This window comes from Heterodontus francisci, chromosome 18 (assembly GCF_036365525.1).
Source record: "Heterodontus francisci isolate sHetFra1 chromosome 18, sHetFra1.hap1, whole genome shotgun sequence".
Lineage (NCBI taxonomy): Eukaryota > Metazoa > Chordata > Chondrichthyes > Heterodontiformes > Heterodontidae > Heterodontus > Heterodontus francisci.
The window spans coordinates 10,426,637-10,453,950 of record NC_090388.1 but is presented as its reverse complement, the minus strand read 5'-3'; the positions used below and the strand labels follow the sequence as shown (position 1 = coordinate 10,453,950).

General features: G+C 43.2%; 2 protein-coding genes across 3 annotated transcripts in view; one reads left to right on the top strand and one right to left on the bottom strand.

Moving 5' to 3' along the window:
* pwp1 (PWP1 homolog, endonuclein) overlaps positions 1-27,314 on the bottom strand; it is a 62,526-nt gene that overhangs the window by 19,823 nt on the left and 15,389 nt on the right. For both annotated transcript variants that reach the window (XM_068050223.1, XM_068050224.1), the window contains exons 8-9: positions 24,513-24,589; positions 23,673-23,769 (exon numbers count right to left, since the gene is read on the bottom strand). In XM_068050223.1, the coding sequence (XP_067906324.1) occupies positions 23,673-23,769; positions 24,513-24,589 (174 nt within the window). The remainder of the gene's footprint in view (positions 1-23,672; positions 23,770-24,512; positions 24,590-27,314) is intronic.
* On the top strand, positions 398-24,206 carry c1qtnf13 (C1q and TNF related 13). Its single transcript, XM_068050225.1, has 2 exons — positions 398-529; positions 21,493-24,206. The coding sequence occupies exon 2, from the start codon at positions 21,499-21,501 to the stop codon at positions 22,585-22,587; it is 1,089 nt and encodes a 362-aa protein (XP_067906326.1). The 5' UTR covers positions 398-529; positions 21,493-21,498; the 3' UTR covers positions 22,588-24,206.

Genomic DNA, 27,314 nt, shown 5'->3' with positions numbered 1-27,314 from the left:
AATACTGTGACAAATCTCAGCTCTAACAACCTCAGGAAATCCATCACTGACATTTATAACCATTTCTGTCAGGTATCCAGAGAACAAAACCAAACTAGTGACTAGCACCCAAACTAGCCACAAACTGAACTAGCAACAACCAATTAAACCAGCAACAAAAACTAAACGGATTAATAACTTAGCAACTTATACTTTTGATATGACCATTGTACATTCAATGTTTAACACCTGAGGTTAACGATTGCTCTCGCACCCTTCACTGACCAAACTACTGCAAAGTCCGAGTAAATGACACAGCAGGAATGAATGGAAATTCCTCCTCAAACGGGTTAACAGACAGTACCAATCACTGCAGATTCCACACCATCAGCGTTACAGGCTCCTCCCACATCTGCCCAAAGGACATCATTCTCACACTGTACAAACTCCCCCCCAGTTAGCAGCAGCAGAGAAACTGGACCAACAGGCGGAGGTCACTCACTAATGAAAAGGTGGCTGAAGAAGGACACTTGAAGTTTCACCCAATTAGGTAAGTTTTCTATACGCAGGTATTAGGTGTAACTGCACTAGCTGGGAATTCACTGAGTGTAGGTCCAGCAGCTCAGACAAGGTGGTTCTCCTGCAATGTAGGTACTGCGCTGGTGTGCCGGTTGTTGTGGTGCAGCTATTGCGTTGGTGTCAGGATCAGTCGGGTATTGCAGTGCAGGTACTACGGTGCTGTACTGGTATCAGTCAGGTGTTGCTCAACTAGCTCTGAGCACTGAGCCTCACCAGTAACAGTGACAGTATGAGACTGATGACGTTAAAGACCTAAATCGGCCACAAGCCAGTGCATGGGCACAGCGTGAAACCCAGTGCAAAAGCAGGGCCCGATTCACAGTCCACCTTCACTCTTACTGTAAAGTGTCAGAGAAGCGCAAGGAGCAATTAATTAAACCTTTGCACTGTATTTTTCTGTTGTCAGGAACTAACTCCATCCACAGGAGCTAATGAGCTAGTTAATGAAGAGAGATCTAGGGTCAGCAGCACGTATTTTGTCCCACAGAACTCCATCAATCTTCACGAATAACATTACTATTGTTAACAGGATGCGGCTCCACAATAAATACCCGAATCAGTCAACATTCTGCTGGAAACATTAAGCCTCACCCAATAGGCTAGGCTCAATACGAGGGTGCATTAGCTGACGCTGGTGCCTTTTCCCCCCAGTGTAGACTTCAGTTTGGTGAACCATAGCCAGTTGCCAGCTAATAGTCCCAGCGTGGGATGGACATCATTATTATTCATCTACCTGAGGTAGCTGTGCCCTTGCTCTGGGCTCCTTCACCACTATAATCTCACTGCTCTGATGAAAAACAGCAATTTAAGTCTTCCTCTGTATTTCCTCATTCTAGTGAATCTGCACTGTACCCTCTCTAAAGCTTCAATATCCTCCCTATAGGGTGGAGCCAGATATTGCTCGCAGTCCTCTAACTATAGTCTTAAGGTTTTATAGAGATATTACTACCACAGCCTATAGTGTAGAGCCTAAAACTGTTCATAGACCGGAGGTCCTAAAGCTGCTTCCTGCTGACAGTCAGTGTCCAGGCCCTTTCGAAACAAGGGGAGAGAAGGTAAAACATAAAACCTAGTGACATAAATGCCAGATGTTTAAAACTTGTGAAGATGTCTAAGCGACTAATAGGCTGGTAACAAGCCAGCTGTGTGACTGCACTGATCCTGTAAGTGTAAACCACACTCCAAACTGGTTTAGTTCTTCTGGTGCAGTGTTGTATTTACAGGACATTGACCAAAGCTTCATGTAATGGTCGTCGTTGATGCAACACAGACAGCAAGACTTCCTGATTCTGTATTTTCATGGTGCAAAAATGCACACAGATGATGCCTCTGAAACCCATGCATCATTTCCCCCATTCCCTGCTTGATTGGGTTCTTTATTGGACATTGAAGTGCTGCCGATTTCCTGCCTATTACTTAAGAAATTGTTTCAACGTTTGACACCGCAGTATTTAGGGATGACAGAAACATTCCATAATGGGAATGGAATCAAAGGCCAGTCATTTATTCTAAACTGCCACCGACAGCAGTGAGCTGGGTTTATTACTCAAAGACTTTAATCTAGTTGTTCTAATGATGTGATTACTGTTCAGCGTGTTGATTTACAAACAAAAAAATACAGGGCAGCAGCTTAAAAAGAGGCTGAGAAACAAATGCTGAAAACCAAATCTAAACAAGTTATGAATAAAGAAAAAAAGTGTAGGTTACTAATTGCTACTTGACACATATCTCCCTGTACAAAGGAGTAATGATGGTGATCCAATAAAGACCTGGTAAGTGTAAGCCTGCCCGCAATGCTCTTTATAAACTATGCTAAATTTTATTTTCATACATTAAGATAAAACATGGGAGTAATGTTTTCCGTCTGCTCACATCCGAGTCTCCCCTCCCTAAGCTACTATTACTGACCTGTCTGTACTATGAAAACTAACCCAGTTCGATGAGTATAACTGGAATGGGAATAACTGCATTGCTCCACAGCCCTGCCTGTACAGCCATATGAATTAGGAGAAGTAGGCCATTCGGCCTGTCGAGCCTGCTCCACCATTCAATAAGATCATGGCTATACTGTTTCTGTCTCAAATTCCACATCTCCCATCTACCCGCGATAATCTTTGATTCCCTTGTCTGACAAGACTCTATCTACCTCCGCCTTAAAAATATTCAAGGACCCTGCCTCCACCACCTTCTGACGCAGAGTTCCAAAGTCACACAACCCTCAGAGAAAAAATTTCTCCTCCGCTCTGTCCCAAAAGGGCAACCTCTAATTTTAAAACAGTGCCCCCTTGTGCCAGCTGCTCTTCTACTCTCCCATATGTTAAGCACTATGGCCAGCTTTGGTCCTTGGAGACAGTCCAGGAAAGAGCTAGAGGGCTGCATCAGAGCTAACAGAGTTCTCTTTCTGTTAATTTTGTCACGGATTCTTGTTCCCTATCCTGAAGCCATTGTTGTTGTGGCACGACCTTAAGAAGCTGTAAGTGAAGATCACCGGAGGAAGTGATGTCACATCAAACATGACCAGGGAGTTGTGGGTGTAGCCCGACAGAGTGAGATGTGTGTTAGTGTGGCTCATGCAGTAGCTATACATATAAAGTTAGAATAAAAAACACTTCTAGTCCTGTGAGTCTTACAATAGTTCACATTCCAAAGTAACAAGTAATATTACAGTTGTCTGTCAGGGTATGATTTCATGGGTACTGGTCATTCTTCAAAACCAAGTGTCCATCATTCACATGTAAGCCTTGATGGTAAACATCTACAAATTATTTGACGGCAAAAGGGCATCATAGCTGGGCTTGTGCTCATTCTACACTGATGCATGCACATTCTGGGCCAGTGGAGGTGAAGTCATTGGATAACAACCAGGAGCAAAGACCCTGGGTATTTCTCCAGCTCCTCCACTAACCAAGGAATGCTTAGGCCAGATGTCAATTTCTACCACTCCCACTGAGCAAGATCCTTATTTTGCAGAAGGAAAAATGCTCATTAAAACGACAACGATCTCTCAGGGTTTTTAAATTTCTGGTAACCACAAAATCCTTAAATAATTACCCATAATCCCTTTTATTTTTTCACTAATTTGTATCATAACTGCGTCAAAGTCCTTATGGCCCACTTGTAATACCTATATTCCTACCATACATTACACTGCAGGGGACTGTCGTGGAAAAAGGCAACAATCACTCGGTGCTGCAGGTTAAGGAAAGCACAGGAAGAAGCCAGTTCATTGAAGGCCTAACCCAGTGCTTAACACAGTAAAAAGGATAATTAGTGGAACTTTTAAATGGTTATAGAGTCTGAAATACAGCAGACACTTAACTGTCAAATAACGAGGACTGTACGGACCATAAACTCAAGGGAAACTTGCTATTCTGGGAGAGAGGCATCAGAACAGCTGTGCATTATGAGACACGATTCACCGTGCTCTTGCATGTTCGTGGAGATTCACAGCACTTTCAGCGCCTCAGTATGCACTCAATCCCTCATCACGATTCACCACGGTTTCACTGCTTCACCCGTTTCCAACTGTGCAGATGAGAATCTTTCCCCAAAAGTCCCACATGGCCAATGACTGCTCTTGACAGAGAACTGAAAAGCAGATACGCAAACACCACTAATGAACAAAGTGCTGCCGAGATCAAAACTTGGAACTGTTCCAAGATGGCATCACATATTGGAATTAGCACTAGCTTGGTTTATTAATTAATATCCAGGTATCCAAGTGCAGTGGCATCTGTCTGTGAACATGCCCTTACTTTGGGAATTTGCTTTTAACACAGATTATGCTCCCATTGCGACACAAAAGGCTAGCTGTCCCCTTTCAACATCATGTGTTTGGAATCCTGACCAGACCAGAGTCTCCTGAATTAGATGTGAATGCTGGGAGCAGCATTTAGATTGGAAACCATACCAGCCCTCACTGTTTAGGTATCAAGCTGACATGCCAGGTCTGCTTATTCTGAACTGATTAAAGTATCTCCCCTCAGACCCTCAATGTTATTTTGAGGGATCACTTTACATTGAAAGTTCTTTTTCTGGAGTGATGCTCCACTTTAAACACCAGATTTCCACTGATGAGAATGGCTGGTAAACTACATTTAAACTATGAGTAACAATAGATACAAAAACAAATATTATTCTACCTGTTTAAACCATCAGGATATTCACACAAGAAGCCCTCCCCAATTTAGTAAAAAATCTTGCATTTATAGTGCCTCAGCATGTTCCCAGATGTTCCAAAAAGTTTTAAAGTCGATTAAATATTTTTGAAGTGTAATGGATGAAACATGACAGCCAACTTCAGCACAGCAAGCTCCCACAAACAGCAATGTGATAATCTGTTTTAGTGATGCTGGTTGAGGGATAAATATTGATCAGAGAAATTCCCCTGCCCTTTTTCAAAATGTGCTGTGGGATCACTTGTGTCCACCTGTGAGGGCAGACAGGGCCTGGGTTTAACATTTTGTCTAGCAGTGTTGCAGCACTTCCTCAGTGCTGCACTGGGAGCGTCAGCCTGGATCAAGTGTTCAAATCTCTAAGTGGGACTTGAACCTACAACTATCTGACTCAGGCAACAGTGCTACCACTGAGCCACAGGTGAAGCCTTGCAGATAGAGAGTTTTCATCCCTTTACAACGTCTCTCCAAATATCCCAATCTCCTACTATTCAACCTGTAGATTCCATGTCTGATTCAAACAAGAGAACTAATCAATAGAGTCGAGCAAGGAACAGTGAGCAGTGAATATTAGGTTGAAGTCCATTACAATTCGCTGTTTATTAGCGCACCAAAGGGATGGGGAGGGAAATGTGAGTTAGGAGTGTTAAAACAACACCAACTTTACAGTGATTGGGCTACATTGGCTGCAGGCAACTCGGTGCACTTCAAGCTTCAGATGAAACCATAACGTCTTTGGCTCATTTCAACCACTATTCAATTTAATTACCGCCCCAGGTTCTTTAGGTGAAGAGGGTGTTGGACTCACACTGGGACATCTCTAGGCTGTGCTGGGGCCAGTTCCAATTCCAGGAGCTGGCTCCATGTGACTCCAGCACCAAGTTGCCTCATGGAATAGCATTCCCACTGGCTCCACCAGTCCAATCTGTGCCGAGTCTGGTCTCAGCACTCCTGGGTCAGGGATTGATATCCAGTTACTCCTGCCGCAAGAGACAGGGAGTGCGAGTGCACATGTGAAAACCCAACTGCCTGCAACCCAATCCTCATTGGCTAGGGTCATATGGAGAAATCAGTCAACTGGACAATACACCTGAGGGTGCATGGCACCTGGTCAGATACAAAAAGGGGGAAGGCAATGCCTATTGGGATGGAAAAACAGGAGTAAATAAGAGTCAATTATTTGTGCTAGTCTCATCAGTACACTACTCAATGCCAAACCTATGCTCTTTGAGTGTAAGTTGGCACATATTCTAAGCATAACACAGGATTAACGTATGAAAAGCTGATCTGGAGATGTCATGAGGCCATAGTACACAGGTGACTATCAAAAAATAAAGACTTGCATTGATATAGCGGCTTTCACTATCTCAGGATGTCCCAAAATGCTTTACAGCCAATGAAGTACTTTTGAAGCGTATTCAAGTAGGAAACATGTTTTCTGCACTGCAAGCTCCCACAAACAGCAGTGTGATAATGACCGGATAATCTTTTTTGTGATGATGATCGAGGGATGAATATTGGTCAGGAGACTGGGGAGAACTCCTCCACTCTTCTTTGAAATAGTGCAGTGGGATCTTTTACATCCACCTGAGGGGACAGATAGATAGACAGACAGTTTAACATTTCATCCAAAAGGCAACATCGCAGACAATGCAGCACTTCCTCAGTACTGCACTGGAGACTCAGCCTGGATTTTTGTGCTCAAGTCCTGGAGTGGGAGTGGAACCCACAACCTTCTGACCCAGAGGAGAGTGCGCTACCCACAGAGCCAAAACTGACAGTATTATTGGGACTACAATAATACTTACACAGACAGCCACATCAGTTTCACCACATTTAATCCCACTCTTCCACTCGCTCGGCATAAGCCTGTAATATTCCTCTGAGGCACCTACTTAACTCCAGACCAAGTGCTGCTTCTCTCAGCAACAGCTTGAGTTGGATGGACTGAATCATCTCTGCTTCTTCACACATTCTTAGGTTCCACTCTAAACTCTTCCCACAAATATCTGTTTCTATTAGCAGCTTCCATAGACGTACTTTCGAAATGAAGTCAGTTGTAACGTAGACACCGGAGTTATGATACATGGGGCACTGAGAGAACAGCAGAGCTGTGGCTGTACTCAGCTGTAACACTGCAACCATACTCTTTAAGAGATCCCCAAACTTCCATCCTATGTGAGTCACGTTACTCCTAATACTAACAGAACAAACAGAACTACACAAACAGAACAAATGTGGATTTAAGCTCCAAACACAAAATACAAATGAATGAGATTGTTATGGAAGGTAGGAGAGATCTGAGTGTTTGTTAATTTCGACTCAAACAAGCTCAGGAGATTGGTGCTGCTGCAAGCTCAAGCCTGGAGCTAATTCTGGCCTGTTGCAGTAAGTGGACATGCTCCCAGCTTCCAATCTATTCCTCAATCTGTCTTCTTTAAAAATAGTTCCGATTTTTATTTGAACTATTCAATTCTTCACTCATTCAGTATTTCCGGGTAACATGTCACAGATTAGTTACGCGGAAAGATTGGATAGGCTGGGGCTGTTTTCTTTGGAATAGAGGAGGCTGAGGGGAGATTTCATTGAGATATATAAAATTATGAGGGGCCTAGATAGAGTGAATAGGAAGGATCGATTTCTTTTAGCAGAGGGGTCAACGACCAGGGAGCATAGATTTAAAGTAATTGGTAGAAGGGTTAAAGTGGAGTTGAGAAACTTTTCACCCAGAGGGTGGTGGGGGTCTGGAACTCACTGCCCGTAAGGGTGGTAGAGGCAGAAACCCTCACCACATTTAACAAGTACTTTGATATGCACTTGAAGTGCTACGGGACAAATGGCCTCCTTCTGTGCCATAAATTTTCTATGTTTTTAATGAGCATTCTGTAGATTCCAACCAGTTTTCCAATGTAACAAACTAAAATAAATGTTTCCCGTCAGGATCTTTCACTAACTAGAAGTTCAGTTAAGTGGGAACATGTACAATGTGGTACATTACTAGGCTGAACACAGACTGAACAAGCTAATGCTTAATCTTCAAATCCATAGTGGAACATAATCCAGGTCTGGATTGGGTTGCATCACAACTCAGGGTCCTTCATCTAAAAGCAGCTCTTGGTTGGGTAAGGTGCCTGGGCCTTTGTGTGCCTCTACTGACTAGCTCCATCAAACCACAGGTACAAAAGTACAGCTTAGGGGCCAGCCTCCCATGGTGTGTTGCAGGTAAGTCTAAAACAATGTGTTTGTGTGCACCATAATTGCGACCGCGAAGTCAGTATATTCCAACAGCTAGTATAGGACCTGTCCCAAATTGGTGAAATACCAAGTGGATCTTGTGCCACGTGTGTTCTGACTCATGTTTGTGGCTCTACAAGGGCCCAAACAGCAGTGCTTAGAGAGAAGCTGCCAAAGATCAGGTAAGTTTTTTTTTTAAATGTGGTGCTTCTTCCCTCACTACCTCTGTAGCAATACAGTGGGACTTTGTCAGCCCATGCTTAGCCCCCTCCCAATCTCCATCCCCCACACCAGGACCTATCTGAAGGCCACTGGCAGAATCTTAGTGGCTCAGAATTCACCTCCTGCTTTGCGGGCGAGCTCTCTGGGGACATGCTAACTCTCCATAGCTCATTGGACTTTTATAATAAGCCCCAGAGCTTGGGGTCTGCCTGTGCCACAGACACACAGGAATCATTCCCTGCCCCCACACTGTGTTGGCACAAGAGCCAAACAAATTTCTATCCCACTTCACGCACATCCTATTACAAGGCTGCACATCTCATTAAGGCACAGGCTGTAATCTGTTCAGGACACTTAAATTAACGTGAAACGTTTTACAGCTGCACATTTACTGCTCCTGAGCTGGAGTATCGCTGATATAACAGGGCACACTAGCTCAAGTGAGAGAAACAAACAGCAGTCACATTCTACAGAGCAGATCTGAACATTTGGATATACCAAAACCCAAGTAACTTACGGAATTACTAGGTGATTCAGCTGGAGGTTGACACAAATGGTTGGGGCAAATTGAATGCTGGCAGACAATTGCCAGTAATTACCCTCTCTGGGGATCAGACTTAAATACCGTGTACAAAAGCAATTGCTTTGAAGCCCATATAAAGTCAGCCTGTGTTCCAGGTCACTGGAAACAAGGAATAAGTTAATCTTTCAGCATTTTCCCAGTATTCAGAAAAACAAGATATTCAAGTTAGAAGGAAGGTGGTTAGCTCTGCATGACAGCCTTCAGTCAGCTTCATTAGTTCTGACATTACATTGCAATTCCCTCATGTCTCATATTAACAATTCTATTAGTTCAATAAAATGCACAACAGATTCCTTTTATGCACCCAACTAGAAAAAAAAAACACTTTACAGGATGTTGACATCGCAGTCCCAAGTCCATTAACTGCACTCCCAAACAGATTTGCTCATTATAAAAAAGGAATTTATTTACCGGATGTAACCCTCACTACTGCTCAGAGGTTTCCTGAGACTTGTATGAAATCTCTTTCAGCAATCCAAACCATTGTTTCTAGCCAATGCCAATACAAGGTCAAAATGCACAAATTAGCACAAAGGCAGCAAGTAATTAAAAAAAATTCTTGGGATGAGGACATGGCTGGCAAGCTGACATTTAGTGCCTATTCCTAGATGCCTCGAGCATACATGCATTCAAATTAGGAGGGGTAGGCAACCTTGAGCCTGCGCCGCCATTCAAGATGATCGTGGCTGATCTGATTGTAACTTCGACTCCACATTCCCGCCTACCCCCAATAACCTTTCACCCCGTTTCTTATCAAGGATCTATCTACCTCTGCCTTAAATATATTCAAAGACTCTGTTTCCACCGCCTTTTGAGGAAGAGAGTTCCAAAGACTCACAACCTTCGGAGAAAAAATTTCTCATCTGTCTTAAATAGGTGACCTCCTATTTTTAAAGTGACTCCTAGTTCTAGATTCTCCCACAAGAGGAAACATCCTTTGCACATCCACCCTGTCAAGACCCCTCAGAATTTTATATGTTTCAATCAAGTCACCTCTTACTCTTCTAAACTCCAGCGTATACAAGCCTAGCCTGTCCAACCTTTCCTTATAAGGCAACCCGCCCATTCCAGGTCTAAGTCTAGTAAATCTTCTCGGAACTGCTTCAAAACATCCTTCCTTAAATAAGACCAATTACTGTACACAGTACTACAGATGTAGTCTCACCAATGCCCTTTATAGGTGAAGCATAACCTTCCTACTTTTGTATTCAATTCCCCTTATTAGCTTTCCTAATTACATGCTGTACCTGCAAAATAATCTTTTGCAATTCATGCACTTGGAGATCCAGATTCCTCTGCATCTCAGAGCTCTGCAATCTCTCACCATTTAGATAATATGCTTTTTAACTCTTCCTACCAAAATGGACAATTTCACATTGTCCTACATTATACTCCATTTGCCAGATCTTCGCCCACTCACAATCTATCTATATCCCTTTGTAGCCTCCTTATGTCCTCTTCACAACTTACTTTCCAACCTATCTTTGTGTCATCAACAAATTTAGCAACCATACCTTCGCTCCTTTCATCCAAGTCATTTACATAAATTGTAAAAAGTTGAGGCCCCAGCACTGATCTCTGTGGCACACCACTCGTTACATCTTGCCAACCAGCAAATGACCCATTTAGCCCTACTCTCAATTTCCTGTTAGCAAGCCAATCTTCTATCCATGGCAAAATGTTATGTCCTACACCATGAGCTTTTATTTTCCGCAACCTTTGATGTGGTGCCTCATCAAATGTCTTCTGGAAATCTAAGTACAGTACATCCACGGGTTCCCCTTTATCCACAGCACATGCTACTTCTTCAAAGAACTCCAATAAATGGGGGAAACATGATATCCCTTTCACAAAACCATGTTGACTCTGCCTGATAAAAAAAAATTTCAAGGTAAAGTGCTCTGCTATAACGTCTTTAATAAAAGCTTCTAACATTTTCCTTATGGCAGATGTTAAGTTAACTGGTCTGTAGTTTCCTGCTTTCTGTCTCCCTCCCTTTTTGAATAAAGCAGCCTTCTTGAACCGCTGGTAGCTTGTTTGATACAATTGAGTGGTTTGCTAGGCCACCCCAGAGGGCAGTTATGCTGATGTGGGACTGGAGTCGCATTAAGGCCCAGATTGGGTAAGAACGACAGGTTTCCTTTAGCACACTGGTGAACCTGTTGGGTTTTTACAACAATCCAACAGCTTCATGGTCACTCTGACTGAGACCAGAATTTTATTTCCAAATTTCTTTTTGAAACTGAATTCAAATTCTCAAACTGCCTTGGTGGGATTTTAACTCACGTTCTCTGGATTATTAATCCAGTAGCACAATCACTACACTCCTGCTGCCCCTAAATATTAGGCAGCTCATGATTTAACACCATGGCAATATTGTTGTAAATATAACGCCTACAAGTTCAGCAGAAAATATTTCTTTAAAAAAAAAGGATTCATTTATAATCATATTAAATTTCTGTTTTTGCATCAAGACCTGTGCTACTGGTGTTGGGCGGCTGAGGCCCACACATACACCACCTCCCCCACCCCCAGAGCAGTGCATACTGGGGGCTTGCCAATTGCACGGGAACAAAACTCAAGGTAAAAGCACTGTTAAATACTTAAATTCCATCCGTAGTTTCCATCTGTAGAGAATGTGGAATGTGCCACATCAAATAAAAGCAAAATACTGCGGATGCTGGAAATCTGAAATAAAAACAAGAAATGCTGGAACCACTCAGCAGGTCTGGCAGCATCTGTGGAAAGAGAAGCAGAGTTAACATTTTGGGTCAGTGACCCTTCGCAGGTCTGGCAGCATCTGTGGAAAGAGAAGCAGAGTTAACATTTTGGGTCAGTGACCCTTCGCAGGTCTGGCAGCATCTGTGGAAAGAGAAGCAGAGTTAACGCTTCGGGTCAGTGACCCTTCATCTGGATGAAGGGTCACTGACCCGAAACGTTAACTCTGCTTCTCTTTCCACAGATGCTGCCAGACCTGCTGAGTGGTTCCAGCATTTCTTGTTTTTGTGCCACATCAAATGTTCAATTCACGGCTGTGACAAGAGTCCACATTTTTGTTACAACTTGGAATCTATATTTTTTTTTTAAACTGAAGAGGCTGAACTTTGGGTGATTTTTTTTTTAAAAAGGAAGGTTAACCAGTAAACAAGTTTTTACTGGAAAGCAGGTGATTTCCAGTTAACTCCACAGGGGGATTGATTTAAGAGCTATTCTTTGTTGTGGCAAGAGAGAATTTATGAGCGCAAGACTTGCCTGGAAAATTTTTTTGGTTTCACTTTGAACTGTTAAAAGATGCTGGTTTTTGGACTAAAAGAGGCAATTGGAATTTGATATGGACCTGTCACGTGTTCAGAAGTAAACTGTTACCTCTCTTTGAAGAATCCCTGCCATTGAAAAGCAAAAGCCTGTACGAAATGGTACTCTTGCCTCCTGCATTTTTAAGAAACCCTGAATATTTGCAGAAATCTTGCATCTTCAAATGAACTTTGCATCAAATGAGAGAGTACTGAAACCTCTGTTGCTGTACATCTGATGGAGGACCTATGTGGAGCCTTCTGCAGTTGAATTTCTTTGAATGGCTACGCAAACAGACTGTTTATCAACCTCGCCTGGAAAAATTCCTAGTGGCAGCCAGCTATTTGACTTTGGGACACCTAGTCAAAACAAAGGACATCCATATTCAGTATAAGTTTTTTTTTTTTAATTCCTTCTATTCCTTTGTAACAGCTATAAACAAAAATCCATTTTTTCCCCCAGTTAACCAGTATTTTTGATGTATGTGCAGGTGTGTACGGGGTAGGATAATAATAGGAGGCTTTAATATCTCAATTCACGTAAATATTTACTTCATTATTGGTTAAGACTTGGTTTATAATAAACAGATAATTGAGTTGTTTATTAAAGAAACCTGGTTGGTGTGATTTATTCTGGGGACAAATAAGAGTATCTAATTGGCTGTTTCGGTAAGTGGGAAAATTTATTGATTTGTTGTGTTCTGTGGAGAAATGGGATTGAATATCCAGTGCACTGCTCCCACCTCGGTCATAGCACAGTCCCAACAACAGCAAAATCCTAACACTGGGATCAGAAGCAATATTAAAAATATCACTTTATACTGGAACGAGCTTCTGTTCCTGGTGTTATGACCACAGTGGGAGCAATGCACTGTCAATTCAGTCCCATCATTCCACAGGTCGCAGCATATTATTAAGCTTTCACACCCAATCAGAAAACAGCCAAATTAAACACTCTAGTAACCCCAGAATGAAACAGACCAAACCATGTATCTTTAGACAACAGCAAGTTAACTATTTATTAAAAAACTAAATCTTAAACACTATCAAGATAAACCAATGTCTAAAGACCTTATAACTTATTTTAATCTAACTCCCCCATTCACACATATACTCAAAAACTAAACAGATGCCCGCTTTTTAAAAAAAGATGGGAATTTAAAAAAATTAGCTGTCTCTCGAGAATAAATAAAAGTAAGTTTTTTGTGGTTATATTCCTGATGGATGGGGTCTTCTAATGTAGATTTGATGAAAATAATCCTTCAGAAGATAGGCATTCAACTCTTTGGCTGAAGCAGGCATTAAACAGTTCTTTGAATGATGAGCACAGTAATGCAAACACTTTTTTGAAAAAGGAAGCTTTTCTTCTTTAACTTAGCTTGTAGCTCCTTGTAGAATTTTGTCTAAAAAAAGAATAAAACAGCTCCTTTTCTTCAGTACACCTCCCTGGAAAGTCTCTCAGAACTAACTGGTTTCAGCCAGTTTCTGCCAGTTCCCCCCACACAGCCAAGTGGAAACATTACCATGTGACCTCTCTTCTGCTGTTGCCCAGGGTAACCAAAAATGCAACTGCTGCACACTCTCAGGAATTCCAGAACCTTCTCTCCCTTAAAGGTGCACTGTTCTTAACAATCTGAAAGGCGCACACTCAGTTTTTAATCTGAGAAGAAAAATAATTACAGGTTCACTGCAGTGTAACGATGAGCCGTTGGAATGCTGATGGACAAACTGAATGCTTCTGGGAATTTAGTTTGCTGATCCCATTCTTAATGGTACATGGCACCTTTTATTCATTGGTATGAAATGCTAATATATTCACCAGACTGCACAGAATGCAGAGCAACATAAGAAATTTACAAAGGAATTGCACTGGCCTTATGCTCACAGCCCTACAGCAATTTAAAGCTCAAATCAGACTGGTCTACAATTTAATTATTCAATATTTGTAACCCCAGCTTCAAGGATCAAAATCCTACTGTCTTTTCTCGTAAGTATATTTACTTTTTCTAAATATTACAAGATTTATGTTCAACTTACTGAATGAATATTTACTCTATATTTATAACCAGATACCGGATTGTTTAAGTTTGCAGAGTGGAACCACCGTCTTAGTTTACAGCATGGCAAACGTCTGAAAGTTAAACAAGGCACACATGCGCTCAGTAACTAATAAATCTGCAGCATTGTTACTTAACGGATTTCAGTCCAGTAGCAGCGAAATCAGGGAACTGATTCAGGGAGACAAGAGGTGATATGATTGCTGTTTTTAGGATTCTAAAAGGGAGTGATAATGTCTACAATGACATGGTCCAGGAAATTAGAACCAAAGGACATGGCCTGCGCCTGAAGGGAGAAAATTTAAAACTAATCTGCGGAAACAATATTTCAGCGAGCAAATGGTCAATCTATGGAACAGATTCCCTGAGGAGGAGATTTGTAGGGGACTAAACACAGGTCAAACAGGTTAAAACTGGTCATAGAACTTATGCAAAGAGTCACAGCATCAATCGATGTATAAATTCTCCCCCTCAGTCTAACATCACTGCAAGGTTAAATCTGTCTGCGTGATAGGTTGTATTTACTGAAGTAGGTCAAAGAGTTCCAGAAAAGAAAGATGTTAAGTGCCAGCAAAATGTTTTCTTTTACATTAACTGGTACAAGGCATCTATTATTTACATGTTACATTACAAACCCAGAGAATGAAGACTGTTTATGCTTCAGGAGAAGGCTCAGGGGAGATTATTCAAGATTTTTGAGCAAACTGCTAAATTGAACCCCAATAATATGCTGTGGGTGCTACAGACTCTCCAGGACATTTTCTGGGAAGGTGTGAAATGGACTATCCAATGAACAGTGGGGACACATTAAAGGGAGAAGTGGAGCGATATTCAAAAGGACTGAGGGGATTATTTTTGGAATCAGCCAGTTGGGACTGCGGGGTCCTCTATAGTCCTGGCCTCTCCTTTGGAATCAGATTTAATTGCATAATTAGCACAACTTCTGGAATTTGTGTAAAGCACTTTAGTACTTTCTGGGAATGATGGGCAGGTGGGAATCCAGTTTTGATGGGGAAAGATGCTATGGGAATGAAGCTTTGCAAATCTATCAATTGCATTAACCTTCCTTCACAAAATACACTTTAGAAAGATAGGCAATATAGATTTTCCCAGTGACAGAAACGGCGTCTCTCTCAGAATCAACGTTCTGTATAAATACTGACAGTGAGCGAGGAGGTGATGTATAAAATGTGAGAAACACACCGCTCATTGAAAATGCTTCAAACCCCATCATGCAGACCAGCTACAAGATATGCAATCCTTTATTTCACTTTCAAAGTCTGTATTTCCAGAGCCCGGTGGCCCAATTTGCAAGATCCCCTAACTCACACCAAGTCCCATTCCCCTATCACCCCTGTCGCAGGATTCGCATCCCCATGAATAGAGCGAGAACTGTTCAGAAAGTTACTTCAGGGATTGCATTTGAGCGTCTTAACACTGCCCCAAACTAGCTGTTGAGCATGCCCATCTCCATTTAAACTAATTCTGGACAATCATCTATACTGCCAGTAGGCTTCGTGCCATCTATTGCCAGAAACCGCATCAAGTGCCAGAAGCTACTCACAGATACAGTCTGGTGATTGACTTAAGTTTTTATCTTTGGGTTGACTGTACCTTTCTTTTACAGCATACTATTTAGTAGCTTATGAAAAAAAGGGGCATTTCTAAAATCTGGTCCCAATTTCAACTCCGGGAGTCAAGCTGGAACTTAACTTGCTGCTCCAGCTATTGTAACCACAGGGCCTCATTTCAATACCCAAGGGTCTTGAGCTCAGGATGGGTGGGTCCACAGGCCCCACAAGGAAACACATGTCTGTTGGAATCTCTCCTCACTTGGCAGGCCAACTAATTTTTCCCTGATCAGAAAGCGTTCAAAAACATTCTACAAGGATGCAATCAGAAACACAAGTTCTTTTTTTATTCATTCATGAGATTATAAGCATTGTTTACAAGGCTAGCAGTTATTACCCATCCCTAACTGCCCTTGAGAAGGTGGTGGTGAGTCGCCTCCTTGAACTGCTGCAGACCTTGCGCTATAGGTTCTATTTTTAAGGCAGAGGTAGATAGATTCTTGATAAGCAAGGGGGTGGAAGGTTATCGGGGGTAGGTGGAAGTTATTGAATGGCGGAGCAGGCTTGAAGGCCCAAGTGGCCCACTCCTGCTCCTAATTCGTATGTATGTTCATATGTAGGTATACCCACAGTGCTGTTAGGAAGTGTGTTCCAGGATCTTGACACAGCAACAGTGAAGGAACAGTGATACAGTTCCAAGTCAGGATGGTGTGTGGCTTGGAGAAAAATTTGCAGGTAGCGGTGTTCCCATGCATCTGCTGCCCTTGTCCTTCTAGGTGGCAGAGGTCACTGGTTTGGAAGGTGCTGTCGAAGGAGCCTTGGCGAGTTGCTGCAGTGCATCTTGTAGATGGTACACACTGCTGCCACTGTGCACCGGTGGAGGAGGGAGTGAATGTTGAAGGTGGTGGATGGGCTGCCAATCAAGTGGGCTGCTTTGTCCTAGATATCAAGCTTCTCAAGTGTTGCTGGAGCAGCACTCATCCAGGTAAGAGAATATTCCATCACATTCCTGGCTTGTGCCTTTGTAGATGGTGGACAGGATTTGGGAGTCAGAAGGCGAGTTACTTATTCTTTGAAGAAGTGACATTTGCTGTGGATAAAGGGGAGCCCATTGACGTACTTTACTTGGATTTCCAGAAGGAATTTGACAAGGTGCCACATAAAAGGTTATTGTGCAAAGTAGGAGCGCATGGTGTAGGGAGTAACATATTAGCATGGATAGATTGGCTGGCTGAAAACAGAGTATGCATAAATGGGTCCTCTTCTGATTGGTAGGATGTGACGAGTGGAGTCCTGTAAGGGTCTGTGCTTTTTACAATTTATATCAATGACTCGGATGAGGGGAGCGATGGCATGGTAGCCAAATTTGCAGATGACACAAAGATAGGCAGGAAAGCATGTTGTGAAGAGGACATAAGGAGGTTGCAGACCGATCTGATATAGAAACGTTGAGCGAGTGGGCAAAAATCTGGCAGATGGAGTACAATGCAGGAAAATATGAAGTTGCTTACTTTGGCAGGAATAAAAAAAAGCAGAGCATTACTTAAACAGAGAACTACTGCAGAGGGATTTAGGTGTTCCAGTGCAGGAGTCACAAAAAGTTGGTACGCAGGTACAGCACAGAATAAAGGCAGCTAATGGAATGCTATCCTTTATTACGAGAGGAATTGAAAATTAAAGTAAGGATGTTATGCTTCAGTTATACAGGGCATTGGTGAGACCACATCTCGAATACTGTGTGCAGTTTTGATCTCCTTACTTAAAGGAAGGATGTAAATGCACTGGAGCCAGTTCAGAGGAGGTTTACTAGATTGAAATGAGTAGGTTGTCTTATGAGGAAAGGTTGGACAGACTGGGCTTGTTTTCACTGGAGTTTAGAAGAGCGAGGGGCAACTTGATTGAAGTTTATAAGATTCTGAACAGTCCAGACAAGCTGGATGTGGAGAGGATGTTTCCTCTTGTAAGTGAATCCAGAACTAGGGGGCACCGTTTCAAAATTAGGGGTTGCCCTTTTAGGACAGAGGTGAGGAGAATTTTCTTCTCTAAGGGTTTATGCGACTTTGGAACATTGCCTCAGAAGGTGGTGGAGGTGGGTATTGAATATTGTTAAGGCGGAGGTAGATAAGATTCTTGTTAGGCAAGGGAATCAAGGGTTATTGCGGGGGGGGTAGATGGGAGTGTGAAATTCAAAACAAACAGATTAGCCATGATCTTATTGAATGGCGGAGCAGGCTTGAGGGGCCGAATGGCCTACTTCTGCTCCTAATTCATTTGTTCATATGTTTTACTTGCCACAGAATTCCCAGCCTCTGACCTGCTCTTGTAGCCACAGTATCTATATGGGTGGTCCAGTTAAGTTTTTGGTCAGTGGTAGTCCCCAGGATGTTGATGGTGCAACAACAATGCTGTTGATCAAAGGTAGATGGTTAGGTTCTCTCTTTTTGGAAATGGTAATCACCTGACACTTGTGTGGCACAAATGTTACTTGCCACTTATCAGCCCAAGCCTGAAGGCTGACCAGGTCTTGCTGCATGTGGACACGGACTGCTTCAGTGTCCAAGGAGTTTAGTTTAGTTTAGAGATACAGCACTGAAACAGGCCCTTCGGCCCACCGAGTCTGTGCCGACCATCAACCACCCATTTATACTAATCCTATACTAATTCCATATTCCTACCACATCCCCACCTGTCCCTATATTTCCCTACCACCTACCTATACTAGGGGCAATTTATAATGGCCAATTAACCTATCAACCTGCAAGTCTTTGGCATGTGGGAGGAAACCGGAGCAGACACAGGGAGAACTTGCAAACTCCACACAGGCAGTACCCAGAATTGAACCCGGGTCGCTGGAGCTGTGAGGCTGCGGTGCTAACCACTGCGCCACTGTGCCGCAGTTGTGAATGGAACTGAATGCTGTGCAATCAGCGAACATCCCCACTTCTGACCTTATGATGGGACGGAAGGTCTTTGATGAAGCAGCTGAAGATGGTTGGGCCTAGGACACTACCCTAAGGAGGTCCTGCAGAAATATCCTGGGGCTGAGATCATTGTGGTTTTTGGAGGCCAACCACCTTCCTTTGTGCTACTTATTTCTCCAGCTAGTGAAGAGATATCTCCTCGCTCCCCATTCACTTCAATTATGCTGGGGCCCCTCGATGCCACACTCCGACAAGGGAAGTCACTTTCACCTCATGTCTGGAATTCAGCTCTTTTGTCCAGGCTTGGACCAAGGCTGTAATGATTTCTGGGGCTGAGTGACCCTGGCTGAATCGAAACAGAGCATCGATAAGCTGGTTATTGTTGAGTAAATGCTGCTTGATAACACAGACAACATCACCTTCCACCACTTTACTGATGGTTTAAAGTAGATTGATGGGGCGATAATTGGCTGGTTAGGATCTGTCATGTTTTGTGGACAGGACACATCTGGGCAATTTTTCACATCATTGGGCAATGCCCATTTTGTAGCTGTGCTTGAACTGCTTGGCTAGGGGTGCGGCCAATTCTGGAGCACAACTCTTCAGTACTGAAGCCTTTGGAGTATCCAGTGCTTTCAGCTGTATCTTGATATCACTTGGAGTGAATTGAATTGGCAGAGGACTGGCATCCATGATGCTGGGACCTCAGGAGGAGGACGAAGAAATCAATCATTCACTCCGCACTTCTGGTTGTAGTTGGTTGCAAGTACTCCAGCCACGTCTTTTGCACTGATGTACTTGGCTTCCCCCATCATTGAGGATAGGAATTTTTGTGGAACCTTCTCCTCCTGTCAGTTGTTTAATTGTCTACCACCATTCACGACTGAATGTGGCAGAACTGTAGAGCTTTGATCTGATCGGTTGGTTGTGGGACCACTATCCTGTCTACAGCATGCTGCTTCCACTATTTAGCACACATGTAGTCCTGTGTTGTAGCTTCACCAGGTTGGTGCCTCATTTTTAGGTATGCCTGGTACTGCTCCTGGCATCCTCCCCTACATTCCTCATCGAACCAGGGTTGGTCCCTGGCTTGATGGTAATGGTAGAGTGAGGGATGTGCCAAGCCATCAAGTTACAGATTGCAGTTGAATACAATTCTGCTGCTGATGGCCCACAGCGCCTCAAGGATGCCCAGTTTTGCATTCCTAGATCTGTTCGGAATTTAACCCATTTAGCATGGTGGTAGTGCTTTCTGAGGCAATGTTCAAAAGTCGTGTAAACCCTTAGTGAAAGAAATTCTCCTCACCTCTGTCCTACACAATGAAGGGTGCCCTCAATGTGAAGACGGAACTTTGCCTCCACAAGGATAGTGCGGTGGTCACTCCTACCATAACTGTCATGGAAAGATGCAGCTGCGACAGGTAGATTGGTGAGGATGAAGTCAAATAGGTTTTTCCCTCTTGTAGGTGTTGAGAGAACCAACATTCTATGCCATTGCTACCCTCAGTGCTTCTTCCAAGTGGTGTTCAACCAGGAGCACTACTGCTAAATAGCTGAGGGAGGGCAGTAGGTGGTAATCAGCAGGTTTCTTTGCCCATCTTTGACCTTCATGGGGTCTGGAGTCAATGTTGAAGATTCACAGGGCCACGCCCTCCCGACTGAACAACACTTTGTTGGGACAGGACTTACCCAGAGATGGTGATGGAGGAGTCTGCAACATTGACTGATAGGTATGATCCAGTGAGTCTGAGTGTCAGGCTGTTGTTTGACTAGTCTGTGGGACAGCTTTCCTAATTTTGGCACCAGATCTCAGATGTTAATGAGGAGGACTTTGCAGGGTGTGCCTTTGTAATTTTTGCTGCCTAGGTTTTATTCTCTTTCAACTTTTTTGTTGCAGTTTAATACAACTGAGTGGCTTGCTAGGTCATTTCAGAGGGCAAGAATCAACCACACACTGCTGTGGGTCTGCAGCCGCACATAGGTCAGACCACGTTAAGGAGGGCAGATTTCCTTCCCTGAAGGCATTAGTGAACCAGATGGGTTTTTACAACAATCTGATAACATTTTATTCCAGGTTTTAATTAATTGATATAATTTAAAATTGACCATCTGCCGTGGTGACTCCTGAACTCAAGTCCCCGGCACATTAGTTAGTAACATTCCCACGATTATACCCATCAGGAAAGGATGAACAAGCTCGATCTGTTTTCTCTTGAAAAAAAAAGATGGTGGAGGGTGACTTAGAATTATAGAAAGTTTAAGGCTCAGAAAGAGGCCACTTGGCCCATCGTGTCTGTGCTTCATAGAAGTCTTTAACATTAAGACGGAGAGAATGTCTTCACTTGTGAGTAAAAGCAAAATTTAGACCATGACAATAAGATAATCACCAAGAAATTAAATAGGGAATTCAGAAGAAAGCTCTTTACCCAGAGAGTGGCAAGAACATGGAACTCTCTACCATAAGGAGTGGTTGAAGCGAACAGCGTAGATGCACTTAAGGGGAAGCTGGATCAACACGAGGGAGATGGGAATACAGGGTAATGCTAACAAGGAGGAGGAAGGATGGGAGGAGACTCAAGTGGAGCATAAATGGTGGCATGGAGCAGTCGGGCCGAATGGCCTGTTTCTGTGCTGTACATTCTATGTAAAAACATTGCGCTCTTGCAAATCTCTCAAGATATTTAACAACTAGAAACAGGCACAGTTTACAATGTACCTTCACAACACAGTGCATCTGGCTTATTGCCATTCGTTCAATTCATTTTTGGAATGGAAGCTGTGAAACGAAAGTGCTTAGAGCAAACGTAGTCAATATATTGTTGGATTACACAACACTCACTTCCAATCCTCGTCAATTCAAATCCATTTCTCTTTACAGGGTGAAATGGCCTTTCTGAAATTCATCCTGCTGACAGGTGTTCTGGACTCTCTTTCCCGTCAGTTATTTACATCAGCAACTGATTACGACTCCAGACTTCATGATCAATCTGCATTCTCCGCTGCCAGGACCAGCAGCATGCTGGGGGGTCTCCAGAAAGCAGTTACATTTGACAAGCTCTTGGTTAATATTGGGAATGACTTCCGCCCAGACACAGGCAGGCTGGTGTGCAGAATTCCCGGGGCTTATTATTTTGCCTTCACAGTTGGAAAGTATCCAAAAAAGATACTGTCTGTCATGCTAATGAAGAATGGGCATGAGGTGCAGGCGACAGTCTTCGATGAGCATCGGCAAAAGATTCGCAAAGTGCAGAGCCAGAGCTTGATGCTGAGCTTAGACATAGGTGATAGTGTCTGGCTGTTTCTCTATGGCAGCTCAAAGTATGCTTTGTACAGTAACGCAGGACCATATACAACCTTCACCGGTTACCTAGTCTATCCAGAATTGCCCCACTATTGGCTGGCCAACAGCCTTCCTTCAGTCCACATGAGCTCCAATTGTTCCCATTCCAATGGCAAATCCAAAAGAAACAGATCCTCTCTCAAGAGCCTAACAGCGCCTCAGTCAAAAGACAGCCTTCGCTCTGCATTTTCTGCAGCCAGAACCAAGTCACTGCTCGGGGAGAACACTGAGAACATGTCATATGAAGCGGTGACCTTTGATACTGAATATATCAATATTGGCAAACACTTTAACAAGCTTAGTGGCTTCTTCACGTGCCAGATTCCAGGTGCCTACTACTTCTCCTTCAATGTTGGAAAGCATCCCTTTAAGGCCATTTCTGTCAAGCTGATGAAGAACCTCAGTGAGGCGCAGGCCATGATTTTTGATGATGACGACTCTCAGCGCAGGGAGATGCAAAGCCAGAGTGTAATGCTGCACCTGAGAGCTGGGGACAGAGTATGGCTGCACAGTCAGCAGCACCAGCGCTTTGCTTTGTACAGTAACCACGGCAAGTACATTACCTTCACCGGATTCCTCGTCTATCCAGATGCAGACTTCCTAAGGAGCCGTGGGTCTAAGAGACTGTGCTAGACTGCTCATCAATCGTGCAATAAGTACCATAAAACTCAGCTTTAGTCCCAATATTTGTAACACTCAGCACCCCTGACACCTGACTGAATTTTACTTCCTGCAAGCTACCTTTTGTTTGCAGTTCTGTCCCAACCAAGAGGGCAGTTGCTTAGTATTTCCAACTGTTTTAGAATCATAGAATTGTACGGCACTGAAGGAGGCCATTTGGCCATTGAGTCTGTGCCAGCTGTTTCAAAAAGCAATCTGCAACCCCACTCTTTCCTCATCTCCCTGCAATTTTTGTCCAGGTATTTATCAAATTCCCTTTTGAAGGTTGCTATTGAATCTGTATCCACTGCCGCATCAGGCAGTGCATTCCAGATCCTAACCACTTGTTGCACTAAAAAGGTTTTTTCCTCATGTCACCTCTGGTTCTTTTGCCAATCACCTTAAATCTTTGTACCCTGGTTATCGACCCTTCAGCCATTGGAAACAGAGTAAATAAGAAGCTATCTAAACCCCACCGGAATTTAAACACCTGTATCGAATCTTCTCTTAGCCTTCTCTGGTCTAAGAACCATCCCAACTTCTCCAGCCCTCATCCCTGGAGCCATTCTGGTAAATCTTTTCTGCACCCTCTCCAAAGCTTTGGTGTCCTTCCTAAAGTGTGGTTGCCTGAATTGGACACACGCGGGGCTGAACTAGCGTCTTAAATAACTTCCTGGCATTTGTATTCTATGCCTGGATTTATTGTAATGTAACTAAGTATTCGATAGTTCGAGTTCTCTCATTATTGGAAGAATGTAGTATCGCTGCGATTGGGAGAGCAGGAGAGAGGGAGAAAATTCCACAGCTTAGGGCCCAGGCAGCTGAAGTCATGACCACCAATGGCAGAGGAAAAGAAGTGGGGAGTAGAGAACCATATACCCAGGTGTGCCTTTAAAGCTATAAATTCTAATTGGGTGAGTTAATTTAACAGTTAATTGCTATTCAGACCAGAGATCAGAATCCTGGTTTTCTGGGAAGACCAGTTAAAGAGTAGCAGACTCTGACTCTGAGTTCAGGTGCCAGTAGTACTTGAAAGGGAAAGGTTTGTTTCAGCTTACCTTATCAGTATGTGAACAGAGATTCGTCACAGGTTTCTTTTGCGACATATCCCAGAGAATCACTGACTTGTCTGCAGATGCACTAGCCAGAACGTTCCTACCAAACAACAAATAACACTCAGCTACCAGGACTGGCACTGATGGCTTCATATCCAGACCTCACTGTCCTTCAGGAAATCAGCAATTAAAATGACTCTGTACTGAATTATTCTGTGCTTCTGCTTGAATGTATGTTTAGTTCATTAACAAAGGACTTGTGGGAAAGAATAAAAGCCAGGAACAATCACTCCATCTGAGAGCTAGGATCACTCGGAGTCAGCTCTGAGTACACGAGGCACACATTGATTAATCATGCATTTCCTTGCTCTCCGTTAGTTACTAGCACTAAGCTACACAGTCAAGAGAAGGAAAATAAACTAACAGCACCATCTTCTGGCAGCTGATTAGACTAGTGCTTCTCCAGTTCATTCCCTTGAAGCATTAATTAACCCGCTAGGGTTTAAGTACACAGACCCACATTAGTTGAGAGTTAGTACAAATACAGGGACTCACTGTATTTAAAAGATATTTAAACAAAAATAAGTTATGCAACATAACCTAATTTTAATATAATTGCAGCTTTAAAAAATCGTAAAAATTAATTTTATCAAACACTGACACCTTGTGGTGAAATGGAGTGAATGCAGCCTATTACCCTGTCAAACATACAAGGAGCTGGTGAGGGAATGGCACCAGAACCAGGAAGAGGGCTGGGGGAGATGCTTGCATTTACTGCTTCTCGACATTACAATCTGAACATCCTGACAAAGAAAACTGTAAAGTAGCAGTTGTAAGTATTACCTGATGTGCTTGTTCCAGGAAAGGTCGAGGACTGCATCAGTATGTCCTGCCTCTCCTCCCTCCGCACTTGTGGCACTCTGAAATAACCAGTTAGTATTAATGAGAATTCTGAGTCTTACTTTTCACCAGTTGATTCCCTGCAAAGGTTGACAGACAAACATGTCAAGCAGTATTGTATCTGGCTGAATGAGCAGTCTACACATACATCAGAAAACACAAGGCTGTGCCCCTGCTGACACAGGCAGCGTTTAAATAACAGCACAATGGCCATGAGCTGTACAATGGACAGATACCAGGATCAATTCTTCAAATGCTGATCCCGATGTGAACATTAAATGACTTGCGTCCAGGCTGGGAAAGACAGAGTGGGAAATGACAGGGATAATAAGAACGCAAGACATTGGAGCCAGAGTAGGCCAATCGGCCCCTTAAGCCTGCCCCGCCATTCAATAATATTATGGCTGATCTGCCCTAGACCTCAACTCCTGTTTTGCGCCAGCTCCTCATAGCCCTCAATTCCCCAATATTTCAAAAATCTATCTACCTCCTCTTTAAATACTTTCAGTGATCTAGCCTCCACAACTCTCTGGGGTAGAGAATTCCAGACATTCCCTAACCTCAGAGAAGAAATTCCTTTGCATCTCAATTTCAAATGAGTGTCCCCTTATTCCCACTAGTGGAAACACCTTCTCAGCACCTACCCTGTCAAGCCCCCTCAGAATCTTGTACGTTTCAATACCATCACTCCTCATTCTTCTAAACTCCAATGAATAAAGGCCTAACCTGTTTAGTCGTTGTTGATAAGACAACCCCTTCATCCCAGGAATCAGCCTAGTAAACCTTTTCTGAACTGCCTCCAATGCCAGTATATCCTCTCTTAAATACAGGGGCCAAAACCATACACAGTATTCCAGGTGCGGCCTCACCAACACCCTGTACATTTGTAACAAGAATTCTCTATTTTTAAACTCCAAACCCCAAGCAATAAAAGGTCAAAATTCCATTTGCCTTCTTAATTATTTGCTGCACCTGCATGCTAACTTTTTGTGTTTCATGCACAAGAACACCCAGATCCCTCTGTGCTGCACTTTTTTGAAGTCTCTCGCCATTTAAATAATAGTCTGCCTTTTGATTCTTCCTACCAAAGTACATGACCTCCCACTTTCCTACATTAAACTCCATCTGCCAAGTTTTTGCCCACTCACTCAACCTATCTATATCCCCTTGCAGATTCCTTATGTCCTCATCACAACATGCCCTCCCACCTATTTTTGTATCGTCAGCAAATTTGGATATATTACACTCTGCCCCCTCCTCCAAGTCATTAATATAGATAGCAAATAATTGAGGCCCTAGGGCTGATCCTTGTGGCACTCCACCAGTTACGTATTTCCAACCTGAAAAAGACCCATTAATCCCGACTCTGTCTTCTAGAAACATAGAAAATAGGAGCAGGAGCAGGCCATTCGGCCCTTCGAGCCTTCTCCGCCATTCATTATCATGACCAACTCAGCAGCCTGTTCCCGCTTCTTCCCCATATCTTATGATCCCTTTCGCCCCGAGCTATATCTAACTCCTTCTTGAAAACATACAATGTTTTGGCCTCAACTGCTTTCTGTGGTAGTGAATTCCACAGACTCACCACTCTCTGAGTGAAGAAATTTCTCCTCATCTCAGTCCTGAAAGGTTTACCCCATATCCTTAGACTATGACCCCTGGTTCTGGACTCCCCCAACATTGGGAACATCCTTCCTGCATCTACCCTGTTAAGTCCTGTTAGAATTTTATCAGTTTCTATGAGATCCACCCTCACCCTTCTTAACTCCAGCGAATATAATCCCAACGACTCAATCTCTCCTCATATGTCAGTCCCGCCATCCCAGGAATCAGTTTGGTAAACCTTCGCTGCACTCCCTCTATAGCAAGAACATCCTTCCTCAGATAAGGAGACCAAAACTGCACACAATATTCCAGGTGTGGCCTCACCAAGGCCCTGTATAATTGCAGCAAGACATCCCTGCTCCTGTACTCAAATCCTCTTGCAATGAAGGCCAACATACCATTTTCCTTTTTTACTGCTTGTTGGACCTGCATGCTTACCTTCAGCAACTGGTGTACAAGAACACCCAGGTCTCGTTGCATATTCCCCTCTCAGTTTATAGCCATTCAGATAATAATCTGCCTTCCTGTTTTTGCTACCAAAGTGGATAACCTCACATTTATCCACATTATACTGCATCTGCCATGCATTAGCCCACTCACTTAACTTGCCCAAATCACCCTGAAGCCTCTCCGCATCCTCCTCACAACTCACCCTCCCACCCAGTTTTGTGTCATCTGCAAATTTGGCGATATTACATTTAGTTCCCTCATCTAAATCATTAATGTATATTGTTAATAGCTGCGGTCCTAGCACCGATCCCTGCGGTACCCCACTAGTCGCTGCCTGCCATTCGGAAAAAGATCCATTTATCGCTGCCCTTTGTTTCCTGTCTGCCAATCAATTTTCTATCCATCACAATACACTACCCCCAATCCCGTGCGCTTTAATTTTACACGCTAACCTCTTATGTGGGACTTTGTTGAAAGTCTTCTCAAAGTCCAAATAAACCACATCCACTTGCTCCCCCTCATCAACTCTACTAGTTACATCCTCAACGAATTCTAGTTGATTTGTCAAGCATGATTTCCCTTTCGTAAATCCATGCTGACTGTCTGATTCTACCACTGTTCTCCAAGTTAACCAATCCATGCCAATACATCACCCTCAATACCATGAGCTCCTAACTTGTGCAATAATCT